Source organism: Diadema setosum, chromosome 3 (genome assembly GCF_964275005.1).
Source record: "Diadema setosum chromosome 3, eeDiaSeto1, whole genome shotgun sequence".
NCBI classification, from domain to species: domain Eukaryota; kingdom Metazoa; phylum Echinodermata; class Echinoidea; order Diadematoida; family Diadematidae; genus Diadema; species Diadema setosum.
The window spans coordinates 9,182,077-9,209,772 of record NC_092687.1 but is presented as its reverse complement, the minus strand read 5'-3'; the positions used below and the strand labels follow the sequence as shown (position 1 = coordinate 9,209,772).

The 27,696-nt window shown below is 37.5% G+C and overlaps 2 protein-coding genes and 1 pseudogene across 2 annotated transcripts; all 3 read left to right on the top strand.

The window, feature by feature from the left end:
- The first annotated feature begins 2,165 nt into the window (after positions 1-2,165).
- LOC140247011 (uncharacterized) lies at positions 2,166-3,987 on the top strand (annotated as a pseudogene).
- A 7,743-nt stretch (positions 3,988-11,730) lies between these two features.
- LOC140246521 (uncharacterized) lies at positions 11,731-13,563 on the top strand. Its single transcript, XM_072325867.1, has one exon. It carries the CDS (start codon positions 11,731-11,733, stop codon positions 13,561-13,563), a length of 1,833 nt encoding a protein of 610 aa, XP_072181968.1.
- Positions 13,564-24,273: 10,710 nt separating this feature from the next.
- On the top strand, positions 24,274-26,106 carry LOC140226387 (uncharacterized). Its single transcript, XM_072306866.1, has one exon. The coding sequence runs from the start codon at positions 24,274-24,276 to the stop codon at positions 26,104-26,106; it is 1,833 nt and encodes a 610-aa protein (XP_072162967.1).
- Positions 26,107-27,696: the final 1,590 nt, after the last annotated feature.

Genomic DNA, 27,696 nt, shown 5'->3' with positions numbered 1-27,696 from the left:
CTCGTAATCTTGTAATGTTCAGGTTTTGGCATCATAATGCATGAAGCAAACTTTAAATTTTGTATCGTGGAAATCAGCAAACACAATTATGTTATCCATTCTTTAACATTAAGCATGCGACAATTCTACACTTTGTCTTTAAATCATGTTTGCCTACAAATCGTTTATCAGTGTTTTGGTTTGCGAGACACGTCTGTTTGTATCAGTGTGTACTCGGATTACTTGTGTGCGTGTCTGTATCTGTGGTTCTGTGTGTGTGTGTGTGGGGGGGGGGCACTTGTATGTATGTTAACTCCTGAATGTAAAAAGAGATATGAGACGAATATAAATGAAAATTTAACGGAAATGATTGACAAAAGACGAAATCGATCCTGCTGTTTTGAGTGCTGCGAGTGATACTGACGAATTTGAACTGTAAATGACGAAAATGTATGCCAAATGACTAAATTGAATAGACTTTATTTGAAAATGAACGACGAAAGACGAATTTGAAAGTAAGGTAGGCCTATTCCCGACATCCTGCGACGAAATTGAAGTAGAAATTTGTGAAATTGAATGAAAAAAAATCGAAAATGAATGGGAAAACCTATAGATATTGTGCTTGACACGTAGTTTTATACATAACGCGTGACCACTGAATAAGCTCAAAATTGAATGCCGTTGTTTGTTTGGTAAATAGTTTTCTGTCATGTTTTTGGTGATTTTGTGAGAATGTTTAGTCGCCACCCCCTCCACCTGTCTTGATATTAATAATGCAATTGACAGTTTTGCAAACAGAAAAACTCACATACATTTGCCTATCAGAATGTTACAATATGCTGTAGAATAAAAGAATAGAGATATTAATCATTGTCTCCGCTGGAAATTAATCAACATCTAACAATTTCAGCCAAGAGATAAGAAGTAGGATCATAATTGGAATAATACACAAATTTGATAAAGGTCAGACCTTTTCGGGACTGTCATCCAGAACTGAGATTGAGGCGTTGTAATCATCAATGTAATGATGCTATGCCCTAAATAATGGAAGCATCTCATTTGAAGTTCTCACAATAATTCTAAGCGTTGAACTAAAGATGGGGTTATTTACAAGATTATATCATTGGAAAGAGATACAGGAAGCCAATTCAGGCTGTCAAATTTTTCCATTATCTGCAAGAGCGTTTTTCTTTCTCCATGTATACATACAAATCAGACGAAAGGACATCGAATCCAAAGCTACAGTAGACCTGACTGCCTACAGTCACCAAGGGGCTTAAATGCACCTTTATCTGTACTCATTTACTTTATTAACTCCTTTTTTTAACCATTTCGACGTCATCATATTTGAAAACAAATATTTTCTCTGTGTGTAACTCAGTTCTTCACATTATGAGGTAAATTAATAAAAGTTCTTGCGGCCTTGCTGGTCTGCCAAGAATAAGGAAACCAGCATCTTCATGCAATACAAAAGGAAACTATCTAAAATATTATCTCTCCAGGATATAGTTACTTTGTACGCATCCCTATAGATTGAAGGACACCTTGTTACATTAATAGGCCTAGCTACAAACAGGCAGATTTACATTGATGGACACACGATTCTATGGTCTAATCTTTCATTTCGTTCACATTTTCATTGATTTTGTTTTCTTTTCACATGTCAACTTCTGCAAACAACATCGCTGAATAATGTTATCGCTAATATAAATATACAGGATCACGATTAAAAGAGCCATTCCTCCGTTATCTGCTCGAATCTAATAACCTAATATATTTTGGTGAGTGTATCGTAACACAGTACAACTCATTATTGTTTTCCGAATACTTCTTTAAGAGTATCAACGAGTACCATCTAATATCATTCTATATCATCGTAGGACGGCCCACTCAATACCTCAATGTGATCTCCTCCACTCAAAAGAACCATCCTAAATAATGAAGCTTCTTTGAACCCGGAAATTTATCCTCAGCAAATATAATTTGAAAAAAAAAACCATTCACACTGGTCTGCTAGATTGTGCTTCATTATTTCGTTCGGTTTTAAGAATGTATACTTTCTAACAACATGTTTTGCACGAACTTTCGCCTCTTCTATCTGGTGAACGCTAAACTCAGTTTTTTTATGGTATTTCTCGATGTTTTCACCACTTTGTGTTTCTTTTGCTTTTAGACAAATAGACGCCATGGCAACGTTTCATCAAATCATCAGCCAGAATCTGGAATGCCCTATCTGTCTGACTCTTTTCAGCCAACCTAAATCACTAACATGTTCTCACACGTTCTGCAAAAAATGTCTTCATCGGATATCTCAAACTCAGTCCGACAAGGAAACTATAAAATGCCCTATATGCTGGAAAGAAACGCCCCTGCCCAGTGCAGATGTAGATAAGTTACAAACAAACGTACCGCTGAGTTCTCTCGTGGACGAAGTGAAAACCAAGAATCCACCATGCACAGTTTGTGCGATGGACGAAAAGTCGCCAGGTGTGTCCTACTGCCAGGACTGTGGGAAATATATGTGTAAATCGTGTGAAGTCGGCCACTCTACCTGGAAACTGTTCTCCACCCACGAAGTGGTGCCCATGAGTGAGGTGCTCTCAGGAAAAGTTCCGCTGAAGAGACGACGGAAATGTAAGAAACATCCTAATGATGACGAGGAGTGTTTCTGCACTGGATGTCGCGAGTACGTCTGCTGTAAGTGTGGGATGTTGAGACACTCACAAGCAGGACATAATATCGAAGAGGCAGCTATCCACGAGGAAAAAGTAATGGAAAATATCAAGGATTTGAAAAAAGGAGTAAAATCAAAGAAAACGACCATTGAAAATCATATCGAGCTCATAGAGACACAACGCAATGAAATAACAACTGGGTTTAGAAAGCTCAGTGATGACATCGATAAGACGTATGATGAATACATGCAGCTATTGTCAGCCAGTAGAGAAGCCCTGAAAAGTCAAGTGAAACATTGGTCTGAAAAATTCAAGAAGAAATTACAAGTCATGGAGGAAGAGAGTCGGCAAGCAATCAGTCACATGGACGCCATGGAAGAGCTGGTAACTAACGGTATGAAGGTTCCGCTCGAAAAAAACGCATTGATAGCACACAACACGCTGGTCGAGAACTTGAAAAGCATTTTGGCGCGGAATGATCCTGACGATCAATCACCGAGAGCTGTGGCAGAACGCGCTAAGAAGATATCATTCCGTAGATACGTGAAGTCTGAACTTTGTCTTGGAGAGCTGAAAGGTTACGCTCTGGATGTCAAAGCAGACGTAGAGCTCCCTAGCCAAAGTAGCATGACCTGGATCGCTCGTGCCTCAAACTTTGGACGGTGGAATCCATCTATACTCCCGGGATGGCGAGTTACAGCAGACGGTCCTTAAGGATGTCAATGTCTTTGGAATTGGATACCTGTCTGATGGCCGAAGTGTTGTACGTGATGCACAGAACAATAATATGTCTCTCTACACTCCACAGTGGGAGAAGATTGACGTCACGTTCGAGACGACAAGTTTTGATGATGCTGGGTTGGGTGGTCTCACTGTGGATGGAGATGATAATATCTATGTGAGTTATTTGCGTATAGAAAGGCTCCTGGTATTTATCCCACATGGTGGTAAGGCTGTCAGGAGTATGATGTGTGATGGGTATACACCTAAGCAAATATTCTCCTTTCACAACACAGGGAAACTGATACTGAAAGCTGCATCAAATGTCGTATGCCTTGGCGGTAAGGGGAAGAAGGAGAATGTCTTGAAGAAGGAGGGTATGGATGCCTACCCAGCTGTTTGTCGAGATGATTCGGTCATTGTAGCCTGGGTGAGGCATAATGAGGGTCTCGTCAGTATCGATCGATACACTAGTGATTTGAAACATGTGCACAATGTTATTACTAATTTTAAAATACAACGCTCATGGTTGTGGTACTATCTACAAGAGTTTGAGAGTGGTGAGATAGCTTTCTGTACTTCATATAGACTCTACATATTTGATGCGATTTAACCTGAATAGTCATAGCAGACACTTGTTCGGCAGTCAATGGTTGTCCAGTGTAAAACACGCACACACGAAACAAACAAACACAATTCTTTGGTGTAATATTCTATATAGAATATTTTAACAATTTGAATGAAGTTTAAGCGATAATCCTAGGAATGGGCTGCGCATATGTCACGCCTGGTCACCTGAATATTTATACACATATAATCATCTTAATCATTTCTTAAAGTTATGGTTTTCTACGGATGATTGCGGATGATGATTTCCTCAAAATAAACATTGTCAGTTACAACATGTTTTGAGATATTAGGGCTCTAAATTATACAACATCAGGCTTTGGGGAATGCTCTTATGATAATTGAAATGACCAACAAGAGACATAGTATCTCGCGCTCAGCTGAGTTGGGGCATGTTCACCTTGCAAGCATTCTTGCAGACTATTACCTATGAACATTAAAAAAAAAATGGACATGGGCAGGTTTGAGGGCTCCTGGGTGTCCGTTTGTATATTCATTTCTTTTCTCATTTAGAATGTTTGATCGTGCACTTTCAAAACATGCGATCAAATCTAAAAAGTAGCTACCAAGTCGTTCGCGGACCCATGGGGTCTGCCCAGAATCTATTACAGACCTCGAGGTATTGATTTACCAACGTATTCACAAACAGTATCTTTGGTTTTGGATTTTTCTTTTTCTAGATTCTCTTATGTGGGGGTTCTGGTGTTCCCTTTGGGTCCCCGTTGGATGAAGACATAGTGACGAGCAATTTTTATACATCATTTTCTGTAACCCTAGTGATAATGCCTGCCATGGTTTGACACAAAGTTCACAATGTGCTTCCAAAAAGATGAAATTTGAAAATTAGGCACATGATTTGGTTGCCCTCCCCCCCCCCCCCCCGTTCATTCTCGAATCTGCAAGGAATCTGGCCAAATGCATATTTTTTAGTGTTGAGGTAAATCAGCTCTTTTTTTTTTTCTTCCAACTTACAGCTCGACTAGTTATCACGATATTAATTAAAGTTTGGTAGACTGAGTGTATCGCCGTTCATAAACCCAGAAATTCACATATCATGGGAATTAGATATGAGAGTGAACAGTAAGACAGTGTTATGCTTCAGTATTGAGATACTAATTCATAATTCAATTCAATTCAATTCAAAGTTTATTTCATTTTTCGACATAACATATGTTTCACTTCTTTTGATAACAGAGAACAAGGTAAATAGAACATAGTGAAATGAAAAGACTGTACAATAATTGAGGACCTATAGTAATCATACATTGTATAGTAAAAAAGAAACAGAAGTGATCGAAATGAAGTACATGTATACCGTGCGAAAAATGGAGGGACCCACTAAAAAGACAGAGCTTGTAGTGTGTGGGCCCCTCTGGAAAAGAACATTGATGGAATCGAATCATCGTAGATACAAAAGATAACAAAGTGGAAGAAGTTTGGATACAAAAGATAATGTAGCCGGACACTAACCCATGTGTTTGGAAACACGCAGCCCGGTGATCAGCCAGAGAACAGAGGTCATAATAATTCTCCATTTTAAAATACAGATGATGCTGTTATGAATAGGGAGATATGAAATGCAGTTATTACTTTGCACAAAACAAGATTAAAAAGAAGAAACAATGTTTGGGTGAACTTCCAGATTTTGGATAAAAAATGTCAAACAGGATATCACCCAAACAAATTCGATTTGTGACTCACCTTTCCTTTTCCATTTTCATTGCTAAATTAGCCTTTCTCTCCCTCTCTCTCTCTCTCTCTCTCCCTCTCTCTTCATTATCTGTTTCATCCACATTCTGATTTGATAATGTTCTTTACTTTTACTGATGTCTGCAATAGCTTATTTCTCTTTTGGTAAATTTCGAGTGAAAAAGTGATGTATATCAAATCACTAACGTCACTTCGTTAAAACGTAGGAGTTTCTGTTATTATGATATAGGATACCAAATAGGGTGACAGGAAGGACGTGGTGTACATGTATATGAATAAGATAGACGGTATATATTGAAGTAACGTGATTTGCCTTTGTATAGTTATTAATGGCAAAGCTTACCGTATAACCTGACAAGCTTCGTAGGACTGTATACATCCAACTTCACTCATGCAATCACTGAGTTTTCATAGCTAACGAGAGAGAAAGAGAGAGAGAGAGAAGGAGAGAGGGAGAGAGAGAGTCTTTGTAATTGCTACTAGCTGGCTTCAAACGTACCGATGTACATCTTTGGAAATGTTTTGTTGATGTTATGAAATTATCATAACACACAACATTTACACAAATTTGCGTAGTATTGGTGGTAGAAAGCATTCACTCTGTTCATTCATATTCATTTTATTGATATCCTGTAATGTCCTGTGCAACACACTACGCGTGGAGATAAGCAGAATTCGACATTAACTTTGGCGCGTGGTGGTTCGCTGAAAATTGATGTGGGACCACGAAATTTCCAAAAAAAAAAAAAAAATTCCTTTGATGGCCCGATCGGGCAACGAAGAATCAAAGTGGATTATTATGGTCGTATTTATTTTGGGCCAATATGTCTTTCCGGCTACGAGAATTTCAGATTTAGAAATGTTAGTTGCCCGAACGGGTCACCAGAGAAACAGTATAACTTGTAATTATAATCTGTTCATACTACTCTTTGGGTCTTCATTTCGAATTTGTATGTTTGTTGTGGTTGTTGTTATTATTATTACTGCATGATTGCAATCACTTCATATTCTAGAATATTCGACTTCCTGTGTGTGAGTGTGTGTGTGTGTGTGTGTGTGTGTTTTCCTTTTTATGATGCCAAAAGTTCAATAAATCAACAATGTAATTTGAGACCTTTTTCATGTAACCTCGTCTATAACAGGAGCTGTTGTGCCATTGGACAGAACACCCTTATTCTTAATGTGCCATGTTCGCACGCCCGGGGTACCAAGATCGCATAATTCCATCCCGAACCAATCGATAAATCGCCAGATGTCACATAAGTACAATGAAAACTTGCCAACAAACTTCATTCGAGATTCTGTTCCTCTCACTGGTAGCTCAATTGTGTTGTGTTTGAATATCAAGCGGTGTTCCCTTTTGGAATTTTCATTAAAAATCATAAGTAATAAAACATTTGACGAGGGTTCGTAAGCAGTTGGTAAATTGGGATAGAATTTTGATACGTGTTATTTCAGCCACACATCAATGATTGTTCTAACTCAATTGTCATATATGAAGAAATGTCTGTTGCTATCATGAGGTGATATACGTAAAAGTGTGTACAATTGTATACAAACTTAGTAGTAAAGCTTTACAGCAACGTATTTCAAAATCTCAATTAAGTGAAGGAGATTCATTTACATATAATTCAGCTGTAATTCTATGCATTAGTATAGGTGGGATTATAAACTCTGTTTCAATTACCTAGACAGATGATTTACATTTACCTACTATTTCTTAGTCAGTAGATTTAAACTCTTAGGAATGATGAAGTTATACAAGTTTGTCGGAATACATTGTAAATATCATTAAGTTCATGTGTGATGTTTGTGTAGACTTATCACTGTATATCTGTGTAACGATTTAATGCTTATTATACCCCCGCCAAACGAAGTTTGAAGGGGGTATATAGGAATCAGCGGACGGTCGGGCGGTCGGGCGGTCGGTCGGGCGGTCGGTCGGGCGGTCGGGCGGTCGGTCCGTTGCAAATCTTGCGTCGCGAACTACTTCCTCAGTTTTCAACCGATTCCAGTAAAACTTGGCACAGATGTGTGCCTTGGGTTGTAGATGTGCAAGACGTATTTTTTGACAGTACCCAAAAGTACGTTGCCATGGTAACGGCATATTATGGGCAAAAATGGGTACAAATCTTGCGTCGCGAACTCCTCCCACAGTTTTTGATCAATTTTTATGAAATTAGGTACAGATGTTCATCTGAATATGTTAATGTGCAAGACACATATTTCCGCAGTGGCAAAAAGTGCGTTGCCATGGTAACGGCATGTTATTGGTAAAATATAGGGCAAAATGCTTCATGGCAAAACTGCTTCATCAGTGTTCTTCCAATTCTCATGGAATTCATATTGAATGTTTGTCTTAGGATATAGGTCAGCATGACACATTTCTTGACAGTGACAAAAAGTATGTTGCCATGGTAACAGCTCACATATTATGAGCCAAAATGATGGAAAATTTTGTGTTGCAAACTACTTCCTCAGTTTTTGCCCAATTTCCATGAAACTTGGTACAGATGTGTGCCTTTGGTTGTAGATGTGCAAGACGCATTTTTCGACAGTACCCGAAAGTACGTTGCCATGGTAACGGCATATTAATGGCAGAAGATCAAGGAAAGATCTTGCGGATTTAACTACTTCCTCAGTTTTTTGACCAAAGCTTATGAAATGTTGTTTTGACCAAAGCTTATGAAATGTTGTTTGGCGGGGGTATAACCAGTCGCTGTAGCGACATTTCTAGTTAATAACTAGCTAATCATATGCAAGGCGAGTTATATGCCAAGGGCAATGCTTATGAACCATGTATTATGTCGTAGGATTTATAGTAGAATTGACGTGTGTTAAGTACTCCTTCCCCACGGTTATGTAGCCTACTTCATCACACGTTCGCACCACACACCATCACCATGTCACCACACACGCGTTTACAATTACGAAACTTCTTCCAATGTAGTGAAGCTTCACCCTTGACTTTTATTATTATTGTTATTATTATTATCACGATGATGATTATTATCATTATTATTATTATCATTATTATGATTATGATTATGATTATTATTATTATCATTATTATTCTTGCAGACGGTTGGAATAATGTTTAATGGTTGGTATCAGGCTCAAGAGGCGGTTTGACAAAACTGAAACCGCAAAAAAAAAAGTCTCGTACACTATTGTAGGAAAACTGAAATCCTCTATTCAAATTACGTCAATGTAGGACAATTTTGTGCTGCAATACAAACATTTCTATAGGCGAGCATTCATTAATTTTAACTTGGATAATCGATGCAAAAGTTATGTTTTTTTTAAGTTTTGTGTTAGAACCGGTGGACGAGAAGAGCATATACCATAGTTCGTGACGTCGTGAGTGTATAGCAATATAAAGAAAATGATTAGGGAATTAAACAAAACTTCACATTTCATGAAAATTACACACTCTATCATCTTGATACTGACATATGCTAAGCATGCTAAGGGTAGTAATTTTTCCCCAGCTTTCTGAAAACGGCTAATAAAGTGCTCTTATACTATGCTAGAAGAGTGAAAATATGTTGAATTCTCTTTATGTTTTCTTTAACGCCAAACATTACGTTGTTCCATTGCAGTTGTGCATGCCAGTATAATTCTATTTTCCCTTTGTTTTCCCTTTGTTTGTCTGTTTGTTTTTTCTATTGTTGTCTTTTTGCACAGTTCGTTGCGTGTGTATACCTCCACTGTATACATGATTCATATTCTACGTCTGTATTTTGCAAGTTTTGTGGTGTTTTGATTGGCTTTTTGTATATTTCCTTGCCGTTTTTTTTTTTTTTGGGGGGGGGGTGTTGATGGATGTAAGTGCATGTATGAAATTAAAGTGAGTTTCTAACAGGAGTAAACCTATTGCTCGCTCACTCGTTCAAGTACATTGTATATTTGCGTGTTGTCTGCGTGGCTGTTAGTAGCAGTGTGTCAGTAACGGAAAATCCTTGTTAACAAGTTGACAGAGTAAATATAAAATAATATATAGGCACCAATAAAGATAATTATGTATACTTATATAATATATCCTCCCATTGGTTCGTGCGAATGTTTAATTGAAATATATAAATAATACAAACATGATGTATTAAAATATTGATAAAAAAAAGATCCCCATATATCCTTGTTGCTAGTGGGGATTGTTTCAACCTAATTTTTAAGCATATACATGCCAGATTGTCACAACTAAAATGGAATTGTGTGGCGAAAGAAATAAAATAAAATCATATGTCTTGCAGCTCAAGAATATGAACGTTTCAGGCATAGTTGTCCAAACACGAATAAGCTTCCGCTCCTATAATTTTATATAAGTCTTTTGCACGTAGTGATATGCATTATGTGTGATGCGAAATGTTCTGGTGTGAATTTACCAAAGTAAGGCTTATAAATTCTACACGGCAGCACTAGTTCACATCAGAAGTCTAAGAGCTGAAAAGGTCCTACATGTATTTCGTCATCTCTATTTCCACTGACATGAGATATCACCCTGCCTAGTGGGTCAATGTGTAATATCTACGAGGCGGAGGCAGTTTGCACTTAGGATTGACTACTTATGAGACTTGGTGATCAGCGCCATTTTCCGTCGAAGCATAGCTTTCAAGTCCATTGCAAGCCGGATGGTGATACGTAAAAAGTATCCCCTTAGTTCACTGAAAGACAGAATATCAAAATCATGTACGAACGGCTCAATGTGCAAGTTGAACGTTCATGATTTCGCTGTGATTTCAATTAGGCATATACACACTAGACTGTTTAACATGTGCATGGGGAAAACCAGTTTCTATAAATATAATGGGTTAGAGTGAAAGGTCACGAAAAATACAGACATCCCTCTGAAAACTGCTCGGCCATTTTGTGAGCGCTGTGTAATCCCTCCCTCTGTCGAAAATAACAAACTGTTCACGAGTATATTTCAAATGGGTCTAAAAGTAAGACCACATTCAATTTCATATGTGTGTGGATCTTCCAACAGGCTGATTAGACATTAGATCTTAAGGTCGTGTATGGTACTTCGGAGTCAGACATTAATCAGCAGTATTGAACTCGGAAGTGCGGCACATTTGGTAAGCATACAATTCATACTCGTATATCTACCTAAAGATTGTGCCTCACACGTAGAGTGTTACAGATAATGTATGATAACTGGATAATTCACTCTTTTCTGTTTGTCTGGTAGATATTCTTTTTTTTCTGTTATGATTTCGCTGATTTGAGGTAAACATGATTAGTAAAACGAAATATACTGTATCCATATTTGTAATAGAGTTGACACTATGCAAAACAGAAAAACCGACAGATCAATAAGAATGTAAGAAATATGCTGCATGACAATAAAACTAAATAGTAATCGTTGTCTCCACTTCAAATAAATCAATGTCCAACCATTTGTGCAAAGAGATGGTAAGTTAGGGCATTTCATGACATGCGTATATAACTTTATAAACAAATTACGAAAGTGGAAATAAATGAAATGAAATGAAATGAAACTTGAAATAATAATGTCTGACCTTTTTAGGACTGTTCTTTGTAATGATTTAACTGTGTCCTACTTAATCACTTTCTCTTTATTTCTTTAGAAACCGAAATGAAAGAGAGGGGTGGCTATTCATATTTTAATGATATTCGAAACTCGATCAGATTGTCGAGAGATGACGGACAAATTTATTCATTCTACATCACCTGTATGTCATCGTAGAACGGGACCACTCAATACGTTAATGTGATCTCCTCCACTCAAATGAACCATCCTAAATAATGAAGTTTCTTTGAACCCGAAAAAAAAGCATCCTCGTCAAAAATAATAATAAAAAACATAACATTCATACTGGTCTGTTAGATCGTGCTTCATTATTTCGTTCGGTTTTAAGAATGCGTACATTCTAACAACATGTTTCGCACGAACTTTCGCCTCTTCTATCTGGTAAACGCTAAACTCATTTTTTTTATGGTACTTATCGATATTTTACCACTTTGTGTTTATTTTGCTTTTAGACAATAAGACACCATGGCAACGTTTCATCAGATCATCAGCCAGAATCTGGAGTGTCCTATCTGTCTGACTCTTTACAACCAACCTAAATCACTGACATGCTCTCACACGTTCTGCAAAGACTGTCTTCAACGAATATCTCAAACTCAGTCCGACAAGAAAACTATAACATGCCCTATATGCAGGAAAGAAACGCCCCTGCCCAGTGGAGATGTGGATAAGTTGCAAACCAACATACCGCTGAGTTCTCTCGTGGACGAACTGAAAATCACCCGTCCAACATGCACAGTTTGTGAGATGGACGACAAGTCGCCAGCTGTATGCTACTGTCCAGACTGTGGGAAATATATGTGTAAATCGTGTGAGAACGGCCACTCTCTCTGGAAACCGGTCTCAAACCACGAGGTGGTGCCCGTGAGCGAAGTGCTCTCGGGAAAAGTTCCTCTTAACAGGCGACGGAAATGTAAGAAATATCCTAATGATGAGGAGGAGTTTTTCTGCACTGGATGTCGCGAGTACGTCTGCTGTAAATGTGAGATGCTCAGACACTCAAAAGCAGGGCATGATGTCGAAGAGGCAGCTATCCACGAGGAAAAAATAATGGAAAATATCAAGGAGTTGAAAAAAGGAGTAAAATCAAAGGAAACAACCATTGACAACTATATTGCTTTCATAAAGACACAGCGCAAAGAAATAAAAACTATGTTTAGAAAGCTCAATGAAGACATCGACAAAACGTACGAGGAATACATGCAGCTATTGTCACACAGAAGAGAAGCGCTGAAAAGTCAAGTGAAACAATGGTCTGAAAACTTCGAGAAGGAATTGGAAGTCATGGAGGAAGAGAGTCGGCAAGCAATCAATCACATGAACGTTATGGAAGAGATGGTAACTAACGGTATGAAGGTACCGCTTGAGAAAGACGCCTTGTTTGCACACGACACCCTGTGCGAAAACTTGAAGAGCTTTCTGGGACGAGATGATGCTGATGACCGATCACCGAGACGTGCGGTAGAACGAGTTAAGAAGATTTCATTCCGTAGACACGAGAATGTCAATGAACTTTATCTTGGAGAGTTTGAAGGTTACCCGGGGGATGTCAAAGCAGACGTAGAGCTCCCTTCGAAAACTTACATAGAGTGTATCGCTCATGCACCAGGAGGTAAAATGGCGGTGGGATTGTCTAGAGGTGGAATCCATCTCTACTCCCCTGATGGCAAGTTACAGCAGATTGTGATGAAGGATGTCAATGTCTCTGGAATTGGATTCCTATCTGATGGTCGAAGTGTTGTACGTGATGCACAAAACAATATATGTCTCTACACTCCACAGTGGGAGAAGCTTGACGTCACGTTCAAGACGATTGGTGATAGAAGGTTGGGTGATCTCACTGTGGATAGAGATGATAACATCTACGTGGGTTATTATATGCTCGAAAAAATCCTGGTATTTACCCCACAGGGTGGTAAACCTGTAAAGAGTATGAAGTGTGATGGACTTGGCCGAAGGCAATCATTCTTCTATCACAACACAGGGAAACTGATACTGACACAAAGATCAGCTGTCGTGAGCCTTGATGGCAAGGGAAAGAAAGAGAAAGTCTTGAAGAAGGAGGGGATGCGTGCCTGCACAGCTGTTTGTCAAGATGATTCGGTTATTGTAGCCTGGGTGAAACATGGGGAGGGTCTCGTCAGTATCGATCGATACACGAGGAGTTTGAAGCACGTGCATAGCCTCATCAGTGATTTCCGAATACAAATATTAGGACTAGTTTGGTACTGCCTAGAAGAATTTGAAAGTGGTGAGATAGCTTTCTGCACTCCAGATAGACTGTATATATTTTATTAGACTTGGCTGGCATAGACGAAATTTGATCGGTAGTAGCATGTCATTAAAAAAGGGATCTTCGGTGTAATATGCTAAGTGAAAGGAATACACTTGACTGAAGTTTACCCATAGAATTGGGCTACACATATGCCATGCTTAGTCATATGAATATTCTTACGCTTCAAAGAGACCTTAATAGTCATGTCGTAGTGTTAATGTTTCCTGTGTAGGATTGGCCACTCCAAAAATAAAAAGGCCTGTCACAACGTTGTTGTTGTTGTTGTTGTTGTTGTTGTTGTTTGTTTGTTTGTTTGTTTGGTTTTTTTTTTTTTTTTTTGGGGGGGGGGTCTTCTTTTAGTTGCGATATTAGTGCTTTAAATGATACAACACTTTGGGGATGATCTTCAGAATAAACCGTTAATCACCCCTGGGGATTTCACGTTTGCCTGAGTATTGCAAGTTCACCTTCCAGGCATTCTTGCAGAATATTTCCAAAGAACATTATGAAAACTTTTTGGGGGGGGGGGAGGGGGGGGGGAGCGGAGAGGGCTCCAAGGGGTTACACCGTAAAGTGTTAATCTGTATATTCATTCATATTTTCTTTTAAAAAGGTGACCGTAATTTCAAAAATGGACTCAATTACTCAAAACACTATATAGCCACAAATTTATTCCCTGACCCGTTGGAGCCACCGCTGAATTCACTGTAACCTAGTACAAAGTCCAGTCACTAATGTATCACTCATAGCATCTCTGATTTTAAGGAAGACTTTTATATTTTTAGATTCTCTAATTTGGTGGTACTGGGGTCCCCTATAAGTCCCCATTGTGGTGGGAGCATGGTGCTCATCAATTTACTTTATATAAATGATTCTTCTTCTACCCTATATTTAGTGATAATGCATGTCAAGTTTGTTGACAAAATCAACATGTGTTTTCAAGGAGAAGATGAAAACGAAATAATTAGGAAGAATTTGCTTCCCCCCCCCTTCATCCCCCTATCTGCTATGAACTAGCTTTAAACTGCAGTCACCAACCTACTTATTCATAGTACTAACTCAGCTTATTACTTCTGGTTCTAGAGAAAAGTAATTGTAAAGATTCTATAATTTGGGAGCTACCTCTCCCCATCCCCCCCCCACTACCCCCTCTCCCTGGAGAGTGTGCCCCTCTCTGTCCCCAAGTGCATGTGGAATGATGACCTTTTGCCTGAATACTATTATCCTCATACAATCTATAGCCATAGCACCTGCGAAGTTTTGGCCATACTTTGGCGCCCACGCCAGATTTGCCATAAACATAACATTTTAAAATAAACTTAAAACTACGCTCTTACTACAGTCACAAGTCTACTCTCTCGTGGCTCTAAGGTTTGAGAGAAGATTTGTAAAGATTCCGTGATTTGGTGAATGTCAGGAATTGGTATTATATCCAAACCTATACGTTTAAGGTAAGTATGTAAGTTTATATTGGTAAAACTCATCTTATGAAGTGGCAATAACAATTGATTAGTTGTGATCCATGAACAGTTGATTGTGTCATTATCTTCGGTTTTTACAGTAAACATTGTGGGAGATGTACTTTTTAGTTTTCTGTTTATGATATATTTCATAAACATTACAATGCAGCGGTGCGTTATATCATGGAGTGAAATGGTTTTTACTGCGGTGACAGATGTTTTCCTGCTTCCGAATGAAAAGAATTGTTTAATTGTGTTTACGTTATTGCATTTAATAACGCTGAGAAACTGTTACTGAAGGTCCAGAGCATTTTCCACTTTATATATTCCAATCATGAAATAATAATGTCACTGGAAAGCAATGCAGTAAGAGCAGGGTAGTGAGAGAGAGAGAAAGAAAAAAGTACGTTTGACGACTTGGTACATAAACTTCAATTTTATACTTGAACCAAGAATGCAACCCTTCAATTGTTAATATACCTTGAAGCTACCCCCCCCCCCCATTAAAAAAAAAATGTGATGACATACAGAAAATTGTACTTTAACGATTGATTTTCAGGTTCAAGGGACAGTATGACAAAATCGAAACCGAAGAAAAAAAGAAATGACAGACCATAGTAATGAATCTGGCCTAATGCATATTTATCATTGTTGTGGTAAACAAGTCAGGTTATTCTTTCAGTTTACTGCTCAACACTTTATCACAATATTAAGTCATGTTTAATAGACGTAGTGTAAGTATATCGGCATTCATGAACCCAGAAATTGACATCTCATCTGAATAAAACAAGAGAATGAGCAGTAATACAGTATTATGCCTCAGTATTGACATATTAATTCATAATGTATCCGGACACTCCACAAAGTGTTTGGAAACACGTAGCCCTGTGATCAGCCAGGGTACAGAGGCCATAACAGTTCTCCATTTTAAAACACAGATGCTGTTGTTATGAGTAGGAAAATATGAAATACATGTATTACTTTGCACAAAACAAGACATAAAATAAACACTGCTTGGGTGAACTTGTAGGCCTTACAGATTTTGGATAAAAATATTGTCAAACAGGATATCACCCAAACAAACTTTGATTCGTGACTCACCTTTCATTTTTCCTTTTCATTTCTCCCAACCTCTATCAGCCTTTCTCTCTTTCTCTCTCCCTCTCTCTCCCTCTCTCTCTCCCTCGTACTCTCTCTCTTTCACTCTCTCTCTCTCTCTCTCCTCGTCATTTTCTGTTCTATTCACATTTTAATTTGATTATGTTCTTTACTTTGTGATGTCTGTAATAGCTTCTTTCTCTTTGGTAAATTTTGGAGTGAAATAGTGTCGTGCATCAAACCACTGACGTCAATTCGTTAAAAACGGAGGAGATTTGAAGTGCCGCATCTCTGTTATTGTGCTATACCAAATAGGGTGAACGAGAAGGTGTACAATCATGTATACGAAAAAGATTAAGAGTATTTATCGAAGTAACCTGATTGTCTTGGTATGTTAAATCATAGCAAGCATTAGAAATATGTTTGTTAATGTCGTTTCATTTATCGTATAACCTGACCTGCTTGTTGCGTCTATACTTCACCAAAGCAATCACTGAGTTTTCATAGCTGATAAAAACATAGAATATTTCGCTGGCTTTAAACTTAATGTTGGACATCTTTTGGAATGTTTTGATGATGTTATGAAAGTATCTTTACACACACAATATATATCATTATTCCGACATTTAGAGAAGATGCGTAGTGTTGGTAGTAAAAAGCGTTTACTATTCATTCATATTCATGTCATTGATATCCTGTAGTATAGTCCTGTACAGCACACTTCGAATGATGAGAAACAGCTACTATATGGCTCGACATTTTATATAATAGCGGTGGCCAATAAAGGTTATCCTTTGATGGTCCGATCGGGTAACTAAAATTCAAAATGGACTGTTATAGTGTGTTTTTATCTTGGATCACAGTACATATCTCTTTCCGGCCACCAGAATTTCAGATTTAAAGATTCTAGCAGCCCAAACGGGTCCCCAGAGAAACAGGTTAGCGTCGATCCCTTGTGAAAAGATTATTGTAATTAATCAATACTAACGAGAATTTGTGTATACTTGCAATTCAATTAGAAATTAATGATGAAATGTTGATATTTACAAAGTAATTGCATACCACTTCGTGTATTGTTTTTGTTTTACATAACTGCAGTTTCAGTGTTTCGTATAAACATTCCCCTCTCATTGTAACATTGACAAATCCGATCATTTATCAACCTCGTTACATACAACTACTTCAAGTCTTTGCCATCTCTCTCTCTCTCTCTCTCTCTCTCATATCTCTCTGCGAATACTAAACCCAGATGAGGGTTCAGCGTAAATTTACTCGATGGAATTTTAATCACATAAGGATAATTATTTGCCTGTATAACTTGTAATCGTGATGTGTTCATACTACTCTTTGTTTCTTCTGCATTTACAATATGTATGTGTATTCTTGTTGTTGTTGTTGTTGTTGTTGATTATAATCATTTTCTACTTCGGTGTTTTTCTTTTTACTTTCTGGTGGCAAAAGTTTACTAAGTCAACAATATCTCTGGAAATCTTTGCCACGGAGCCTCACCTATAGCAGCACCTGTTGTGCCACTGAACAGAACGATTTAAGATCATCATTGCCAATCGTAACCACTTAAAGTATGCAAACCCGTTTATCTTGTTATTGTTGTTGTTGGTTTATAATAAGAATCTTTATTTTCTTTGAGGCCCCTATATGTATCTCGCAGCATAACTTCAAATTACCTTAAATATCAAGTACAAAACACCTGTGTAGCTTCAAAGCCATAAACTGAATTCAACAATATTTGCAGGGGAGTAAGCTTTTATCATGCATTGTTTTGTTTTTGTTTTGGTTTGTTTTGTTTTGTTTTTTTTTTTTTTTAGACTGACTTTGCAGTGTTAGGCTATTCAGGGATAATCACAACAAGTGGTACTCTTTTCACTCACACACGATCCTTTTACCATTCGATAATAATTCATCTGTTTTTTTTTTTTGTTTTTTTTTACATATTAATTTTCTTTCCCACTCATTTTCCACGAACTTTTTTTTTCAGTTGTATGTAATCAGAAGACTGCAATAATCACCTTTATGTCTATTTTCTTTTATGTTCTATTTCTATGATTTGTTTGATATATTTTAAGGTTTGAAATATTCTGTATTCCACAACACAAGACCATGTGGAAGACCACGTATTTGAAGGGGCCGCTGTGTTATGAATATTTGAAAATAAATACAAAATTGATAAATGATATATTTCTGCACGACTTTTACGTCAAGCATTAAGATGTTCCATAGCGGTTGTGCATGCCACTGTAATTCTATAGTTTGTAGGTTTTAGTTTTGTTTTTGTTTTTAAATTGTATCTTCGCACATATCGCTGCGTATGTATACCTCCAGTTTATACAAAACTCAGGTTTTTACGGCGGTATTTTGCGTGCTTCCTTCTGTTTTCCTTGACTTTTTAAATATCTTCTCTTTTTTTCTTTTTTTTTTTGGTTTCGTTAGGTTTTAGTCCATGTATGAAATGAAGTGATCTTACTACAGATTGTGAGCTATATCACTGCCCACTCACCGTTTTACGAAGCAAATTTTGTATTTGCGTGTTGTCTGTGTGGTTGCTATGCATCAGCGTAGTGTCAAGCAAAGTAACCTCTTTGTAACATGTTGACAGTGGCTCTTATTAATAAAAGACTAGTTTCAACGATGTACAAAATTAATGGTGAAATTAAATCTTAGCTCAAGTTGTTAGACTAATAAGAATGTGTTACTACTAGTGTTTGTGTGTCTGTTTGAGTCATCGCCTGTATCCACTTCCCGCTTCCCTTCCATTTCCGTTATTGTACAGTGCGTATCAAATAAAAAAAAATTATCGAATTTTGGGGGTCGATGATTTTTACAATTGTCAGTTATAGAGATCGCAAAGTTAGTTGTGAGGAAAGGAGAGCGTTTCTTCTATCCATTATTACCTAATTATTTTGACAAATGTCATGCAAAGCTGAGCACATGAACTTTAAAGGCAACGATGACAAATTGCACTTTTCCAAGTGTGCCTGTTATGGATAAGGAACAATGCATGTCCCCTCTAGATAGGCCGAACTATTCTCTTTATATTAAAGACCTAACTGTTGACGATCGACTCGGTACATTTTTCTGAAGTTTTGTTTCGTCGATTCAGTGTACAAATGTCGAGAATCATAACAATAAAAACGGTGATATTGCGATTGCATTTTCAATAGACAAGAAAGACGAGCTAACGATGTATAGCTGAGGTTGTTTCTACATCGATGTTTGACTAAAAAAAAAAAAAAAACAAACAAAAATCCACAAAAACACACACACAAAAAAGTCACTGAAAGTCCGGCGGGAGATTCATAAAAATCAAACAAACATGAATTGTGTTCTACTCTTTTTATTTTTGTGCCTGATATGGCTTAATAGCGGGAAATGTATGAATGTATGAATGGATACCAAATCGGTGACAAAGCCAATGTAAGGTTTTCCACACAGAGACAGTGAATCATCGGTGTGAAGAAGCGATACAAACATGATCGAACTGCATAGTATCCACCATACAGAGATAATGATAATGACAATAATAACGATAATAATGATAACAACAATAAAAAATAACAACACTGATAAGAACAATATTTATTTTTACTGTTACTATTACTATTATTATCATTATTATAACTATAATCATTATTATTATTATTATTATTAGTAGTAGTAGTAGTAGTAGAAGTTGTAGTAATAGTTATAGTGGTATTCAGGTATCAATTATTTGACTAATAACGCCTTCTTTTATACCGGTGTAGCCTTTTCGGAGGTTCCACTGCTCTACCAGAGGGCCCTGCCATCATTATCACCCCAGCATTGCCAACTACCCATTTAATATACACCTGGGTCGAGAGGAACACTTTGGATGAAAAGAATGGCCTGAAGATTGGTCACTTGAATGTAAGAAGTGTAAGAAATAAGATGGATGATAAATGATATTGTTTATTACACAACCTGATTATTAAACGTGTTAACCATTTTGGAAAGTTTGTTACACGATGAATTGCAAGTTATTGAGATAATACGAATGTGTAAAGGAAGCTTGCTCCAGAGAGAGTATCCTGCGTGAAGAAAAGACCTTTTACCCCATTGTTTTTTTTTATGTTTGTCGGATGGGGGGGGGGGAATATGAGGAGGCCAGTATTACTAGAACGGAATGATCTTGAGGAAGTGTACTGATGAAACAGATCAGTAATATACTGTATTTAAAGGCAAATCTATTCAAACAATGATATACAAAATGGAACAGCTTAATTTGAATGCGGTGCAGTATGGGTAACCAGAGGAGTGACTAAAGTAAAGAAGTTATGATGATGAGTGTATGATCATTGTTGAAGCAGAGTTTGCTGCGGAATTATGCAGTTGAGGCAGCTGAATGTGAGGCTACGATGGCCCTATAATGTCATGCGAACTTCAGTGGAATACGATATGGTTGGAAAATATATATAGTTAATTTTTTAGCTAAAAATATCGGCTCTTTGTTATAGTTTGAAAAGTCCCAGGAATAAAAAAAAAATGGATCATATATTTAAATACATTACATAACGTTCTAAGCTAGTATGTAACATTTTACTTAGATTACCTGATCTCTAACATCTTTAACTATTTCTCTTTAAGAATTTAAGAATTATTGTAGACCTATCCTATTGATTGACATGGGGATTCAGATTTTAACTTTGGGAAATATCAATTCAAAACCACGTATGGTTTGTGAAAATGCAGATTATATGGGCGACTCTTCTTTGTCTTCTTAAGAAAAAAAAATAATTGATGGAAATCAGTTTTGAAATTGCCGAGATATCGAAAAAAATAAATAAAGAGATGCTAATTAAAAGTGGGCCCTATATTTTATTACAACCTTTTTGGTTTTAGGATATCTCAGCCATTTCAAAACTGATTTTCGTCAATAAAGTTTGGACTCTTCTTAGAAGTTTGTATGCTCTGTATATACACTCAGCAAAAAAAAAAAAGAAAGTAAACACTTTTTTGAGGTCATATTTTTCGTAGAAGATTTTGATGAAAATCAATGTATTATATACCATATTAGAGGTAATTTAATTGGCTATTAGGCTAATAGGTTAGTTAAAAATGAAAATTTACGCACGAGTGAGCACATTCGTTGTTGTCCTCCAAGGCACAACATTAAAAATTGCAAAAATTGACAAGTTAAATTTCATTTGCAAATGCCCTTCATGATAACATTGACAACAAAAGACCAGTTTATCCCAATGAGAGACATGAATAAAATAGCAAAATAGGTTTTCGTTCTCTTTAACTCTGTATAACCTCTAAGAAAGCAAAGTGGGAAACTAGAGGGGGAAATAAGAAATTTCTGTCAAGTCAAACTTCACATGACAGGGGGAATAATAAGCATAAAGATGATTAAATGAACAGAATCTCTTTCTTTATTTCTGTTAATCTAGTGATTTCAGAATTCATGAGACAAATTCAAGAGCCAAACATTATTTACATTTTCCTTATTTGAAAAAACGTTCAAATTTCTATCAATTTTGTTAATTATTACTTCTCTTATTTCATTTGAATTTACATTTGACAAAAGATTCTTTATTTTCCTCCATTATTTTTAGCCTTCATTGATGATTTTGGCTTTAACGATATCATAGAGATCAATGGTTTATTTTTGCAACTTGATTCATGTTTCATTTTGTGTGAAATTTGTTGTTTGTTCTTATTGTTCTATGGGAAAGCACATACGCATGAATGACAACTTTGCTCAGTTTTGCAATTTTTTTTCTTTTGTGCCCTGGGAGAGAAAAACAAAGGTGTTCACTCATGCGTAAAATTTCCCTTTTTGTTGACCTACCAGGTTGATAGCCAATTAAATTACCTTCGATATGGTAAATAATACATTACCTTTCAGCCAAATATTCTATGAGAAATCTAAACTTGAAAAAGCGTTTACTTTCTTTTTTTGCTGAGTGTATTTCATACCACTGGTTTCAAATTATCTCCCAAGAAGCTAAAACCTTAATCCTAACCCCAACCAAAACTATACCGTTCCTTCAATGTCACACGAAATTCTTGCTGTCCACTAGGAACTTTCATTATGCGCTGTGATTTCAGGTAGACACTCATAGAGTGTTTTGGATGCGGGGAAAACCCGCTTTTATCAGAGGTCAGAGCGAACAGGTCACAAAAAATACAGACTTTCCTTTGAAAGTTGTCCGGCCATTTTTGTGTGTGCTGTGTAATACATTTTTCTGTCGGAAAACACACTCTTCGTGAGTTAATCTATTTTGCATGGGTGTTAAAATTAAGACCACATTCAGCCTAATACGTGTTGGCACTTTCCTACAGGGTGGTTAGACAACAGATTGCAAGTTTATGTCTACATTTAATTCGGAACCAGACATAAATCAGCAGTATTGAACCCGGAAGTACAGCATAACTCGGTAAGCATTATATCACGAAACGATATCCACAATCGTGCCCCTCTCTCATTGTGTGTTAATAGATATTGTGCTTGACACGTAGTTTTACAAATAATGCATGACCACTGCATATGCTCAAAGTTGTATGCCCTTGTTTGTTTGGTGAATAGTTTTCTGTCTTGAATGTGGTGATTTTGTGAGCATGTTTAGTCCCACCCCACACCTCTCTTAATATTCGTAATGCAATGTCTAAAGTTAGGCGAACAGAAAAACTGGCATATCAATCAGCATGTTACAATATGCTGTAGAATAAAGATTTTAATCATTGTCTACGCTGGAAATAAATTAACGTCTGACAATGTTACATCAAACATTTTATGCTAACAGATATCACGTAAGTATAATAATTATTGGAGAAGTGAATAAACTTGGCAAAGGTCAGATCTCTTCGAGACTGCCATCCAGAACTGAGGTTGATGCATTCTAATCAACAATAAGAGGATGCTATCCTAAATAATGAAAGCATCTCATCGAAGGCCTTCAAGACAGCTTTAAGCGTTCAAATAAAGATGGGGTTGATGACAGGATTATATGGTTGGAAAGGTATACAGGAAGCCAATTCTGGCTGTCAAATCTGTCTCATTGTCTGCAAGAGCGTTTGTCTCTCGCCATGTATACATAAAACTCAGTCGAAAGGACTTCGAATCAAAGGTGACTGTAGACCTGACTGCCTACAGTCAGACAGGAGCTGAAAGGCCCTTTTATCCGTACTCATTTACTTTTATTCACCCCTTTCTTGCACCATTTCGACGTTTGGCTATTCGAAAACAAATATTTTCTCTGTGCTAAACTCTATCTCTCACGCATGAAACAAGTGGATGAAAGTTCTTCCGGGTCTTCCAAGACTGAGGAAGCCATTATTGTCATGCAATAAAAATGAAAATCATCTCTCTCTCTCTCTCTCTTTCTCTCTCTCTCATATATATATATATATATATATATATATATATATATATATTGTATAGATTGAAGGACTTCTTGTTCCATGAGGCCTACATACAAACAGACAAATGGACATTGATGGACGCACGATTCTTAATCAAAATATCTCTCATATCGCTCATTTTCATTGATTTTTTCCTTTTTTACATGACAAATGACATAACTGGATGATGTTATCGCTGATAAGTAGATTGTTCAAGATCACGATTAAAAGAGTAGCCCTCCCCCCGTTAGCTGCATGCTCGAATCTAATACCATATATATTTTGATGAGTGTATCTTTATGTTTTATAAGTGTGTCGTATCGAATGTATACGTTTATGACATAATTTTGTATTTATTCTTTGTTATGTTTTGTTGGAAAAAAATGAAAATAAATGAATTGAATTGAATACAGTGCAACTCATTATTGTTTTACGAATACTTCTGTAAGAGTATCAACGAGTTGCATCTAATTTTATTCTATGTCATCGTATGGCGGTCCACTTAATACCTTAATGTTATCTCCTCCACTCAAATGAACCATGCTAAATAATGAAGATTCTTTAAACCCGGAAATGTATCCTCAGCGGATATGATAAAAAAAGAAAACATTCACACTGGTCTGTTAGATTGTGCTTCATTATTTCGTTCGGTTTTAAGAATGTATACATTCTACCAACATGTTTCGAACGAACTTTCGCCCTTTCTATCTGGTAAACGATAAACTCAGTTTTTTATGGTATTTATCGATGTTTTTACCACTTGGTGTTTCTTTTGCTAATAGAGAAATAAACACTATGGCAACGTTTCATCAGATCATCAGCCAGAATCTGGAGTGCCCTATCTGTCTGACTCTTTTCAACCAACCTAAATCACTGACATGCTCTCACACGTTCTGCAAAGACTGTCTTCAACGAATATCTCAAACTCAGAAAACTATAACATGCCCTATATGCAGGAAAGAAACGCCCCTACCCAGTGGAGATGTGGATAAGTTGCAAACCAACATACCCTTGAGTTCCCTCGTGGACGAAGTGAAAGTCACGAGTCCAACATGCACAGTTTGTGAGATGGACAACAAGTCTCCAGCTCTGTGCTACTGTCAGGACTGCGGGAAATATATGTGTAAAGCCTGTGAGAAAAGCCACTCTACCTGGAAACCGTTCTCCAACCACGAAGTGGTATCCGTGAGCGAGGTTCTCTCGGGAAAAGTTCCGCTTAAAATGCGACGGAAATGTAAGAAACATCCTAATGATGACGAGGAGTGTTTCTGCACTGGATGTCAGGAGTACGTCTGCTGTAAGTGTGGGATGTTGAAACACTTAAAAGCAGGACATGATATCGAAGAGGCAGCTATCCATGAGGAAAAATTGATTGAAAATATCAAAGAGTTGAAAAGGGGAGTAAAATCAAAGAAAATTACCATTGAAAATCATATGGAGTTTATAGAGACACAACGCAATGAAATAACAAGTATGTTTAGAAAGATCAATGATTACATCGACAAGACGTATGAGGAATACATGCAGCAATTGTCAGCCAGTAGAGAAGCGCTGAAATGTCAAGTGAAACAATGGTCTGAGAAATTCGAGAAGGAAATTCAAGTCATGGAGGACGAGAGTCGGCAAACAATCAATCACGTGACCGCTATGGAAGAGCTGGTAACAAATGGTATGAAGGTACCGCTAGAGAAGGACGCCTTGTTTGCACACAACACGCTGTGTGAGAACTTGAAGAGATTTCTCGAACGAGATGATCCTGACGACCAATCACTGAGAGGTGTGGCAGAACGAGCTCAGAAGTTATCATTCCGCAGATATGAGAAGTTTAATGAACTCTTTCTTGGAAAGCTTGAGAGTTGGAATATCAAAGCAGTTGCAGAGTTGCCAAGTGAAAATAGCATGGATTGTATGACTCGTGCACCGGGCGGTAAGATGGCGGTGGGATCGTCTGAGGGCGGAATCTATCTCTACTCCCCTGATGGCAAGTTACAGGAGACCGTGCTAAAGGATGTCAGAATCTTTCAAATTACATTCCTGTCTGATGGCCGACTTGCAGTGCGCGATGGAAATAACGAGATTTCACTATATTGTACTCCACAGTGGAAGAAACTCAAAGTCACGTTCAGGACGACTGGATTTCTGGAAGGAGGGGCTGGTGGCCTCGCTGTGGATAGAGATGATAATATCTACGTGGGTTATCGTTCTCTCAGACAGATCCATGTATTTACCCTACAGGGTGGTAAGGCTGTCAGGAGTATGATGTGTGATGGATATACACCTCGGCAAGTATTCTCCTTTCACAACACAGGGAAACTGATACTGCTAGCTGATTCAGTTGTCGTGTGCCTTGATGGTACTGGGAAGAAGCAGCATGTCTTGAACAAAGAGGGTATGTCTCCCTACCCAGCTGTCTGTCGAGATGATTCGGTCATTGTAGCCTGGGTGAAGTACGAGGAGGGTCTCGTCAGTATTGATCGATACACTACTGATTTGGAACACGTGCAGAATCTTATTACTGATTTTAAAGTAGAAAATCCATGGTCGTGGTCGTACAATCTACAAGAGTTTGAGAGTGGTGAGATAGCTTTATGCACTTCACATAGACTGTACATATTTGATGCGATTTAACATGTACAGTCATAGCATACAATGCCTACAATGCCTGGCACGAGCTTGTTTTTAAATCCGATTGCGCTTAGACCAGTGATCCTACAATACATCATTTAGGGTCTAGTCCTGGTCCTTGACCAAGTGCAGTAAGTAGGGCGTCTAGATCCACTACAGTAAACAGTCCTAAGTGTTAACCAGCTCTGTCGCTCGTAGATCTAGTCCTAACGTACTATTACTTGCACTGTTACTCTAGATATAGATTTAGATAGACTCTAGTTGAATTTGGATCTTCAGGATTTCGTCTAAAGAGACACAGGTTGAAAGAAACTGGTGAGTGATCAAGGCTTTCATATTTTTTTTTCATTTACCTGGGTATGTATACTATTTTATATAACACATAGTCCATGGCTTCTTATCGCACTATAACAAGTACCAAGCACCTCCAAATTCTGAATTTGCCCTCGGGCAGTTATATTCAATGCGGCCTGCGGCCTCATTGAATATAACTGACCTTCGGAGCAAATTCAGAATTTCTCGATGCTTATATTGTTAGAGTGCATTCAGCCTCATGCACTATAATTATATACTATGGTAGGGGAGACCGGGTCTAGTAGTTGTTACAATTTTCACATTTTTAGGTCTGTACAAAAACCGAATAGAGGAATCGGCTTCATTTTTGCTTTGAGGATACCTTATTTCCTCCTTTAATCAAAAACAGTACAAACTTTGGAAGTCCAGATAATATAAACAGGATATTACGTAATCAATAAACACAAAATTTTGTAACAACTTTTCCCGATGTTAGGGTAAGTTGTTACAGCACATGGGGTACTTTGTTACACCTTAGAAAGTCAACTCAAATCGGGTAATGCAGATCTGACGTGTTAGGTAATTCTTAATATTAACCTGTCTGGGTGTGCATGTTAGCCTATGCTTGGGTGTATGAGTGTGTTGTGTGTGTGTGTGTGTGTGTGTGTGTGTGTGTTTGTGTGTTTGTGTGTGTGTGTGTGTGTGTGTGTGTAACCATAAATTCAATTGAAAGTGCATTGGGGTAAGTTGTTACACCACTCGATTCTCCAGACGGGTCAAGTTGTTGTAACAACTTGACCCAGTGCGTTTTCAAAAAACTTTTCACACGTGTGGCCAATAAACAATCAAACATCACGTGTTGCTACTTTCATCAAAAGACAGCCAAAACACACTTCTTTCAACCACATACTCATCACTTACTGGAGAAGAATGGATTTGGTGTAATAAAGAAAAATCGAATTTTTCAAAATTTTACTCGGAGAGGTAAAAAAGTGTTTTTTGGACCTACCTTCTACATGTGACGTCCAGGCAACGCCAGATTTTGCATGCAGAGATCGTTGGCTATACGTTCTGATTTGATATTACTTGTAACGCCCTCTTTTGATCATAATAGAGAAAATGACAGTGTAACAATTTGCCCGTGTAACAACTAGACCCGGTCTCCCCTACACTTTGAATGAAGTATACTCGACGGTCGTAGGAATGGGCTGCACACGTGTCACGCCTGCTTACGTGAATATTCATACACATATAAGTAACTCATGTCTTAAAGTTATGGTTTTATGTGAATGATTAACT

Coding starts and splice junctions, on each gene's coding strand:
- LOC140246521 (XM_072325867.1), top strand. CDS start 11,731: ATGGCAACGTTTCATCAGATCATCAGCCAGAATCTGGAGTGTCCTATC.
- LOC140226387 (XM_072306866.1), top strand. CDS start 24,274: ATGGCAACGTTTCATCAGATCATCAGCCAGAATCTGGAGTGCCCTATC.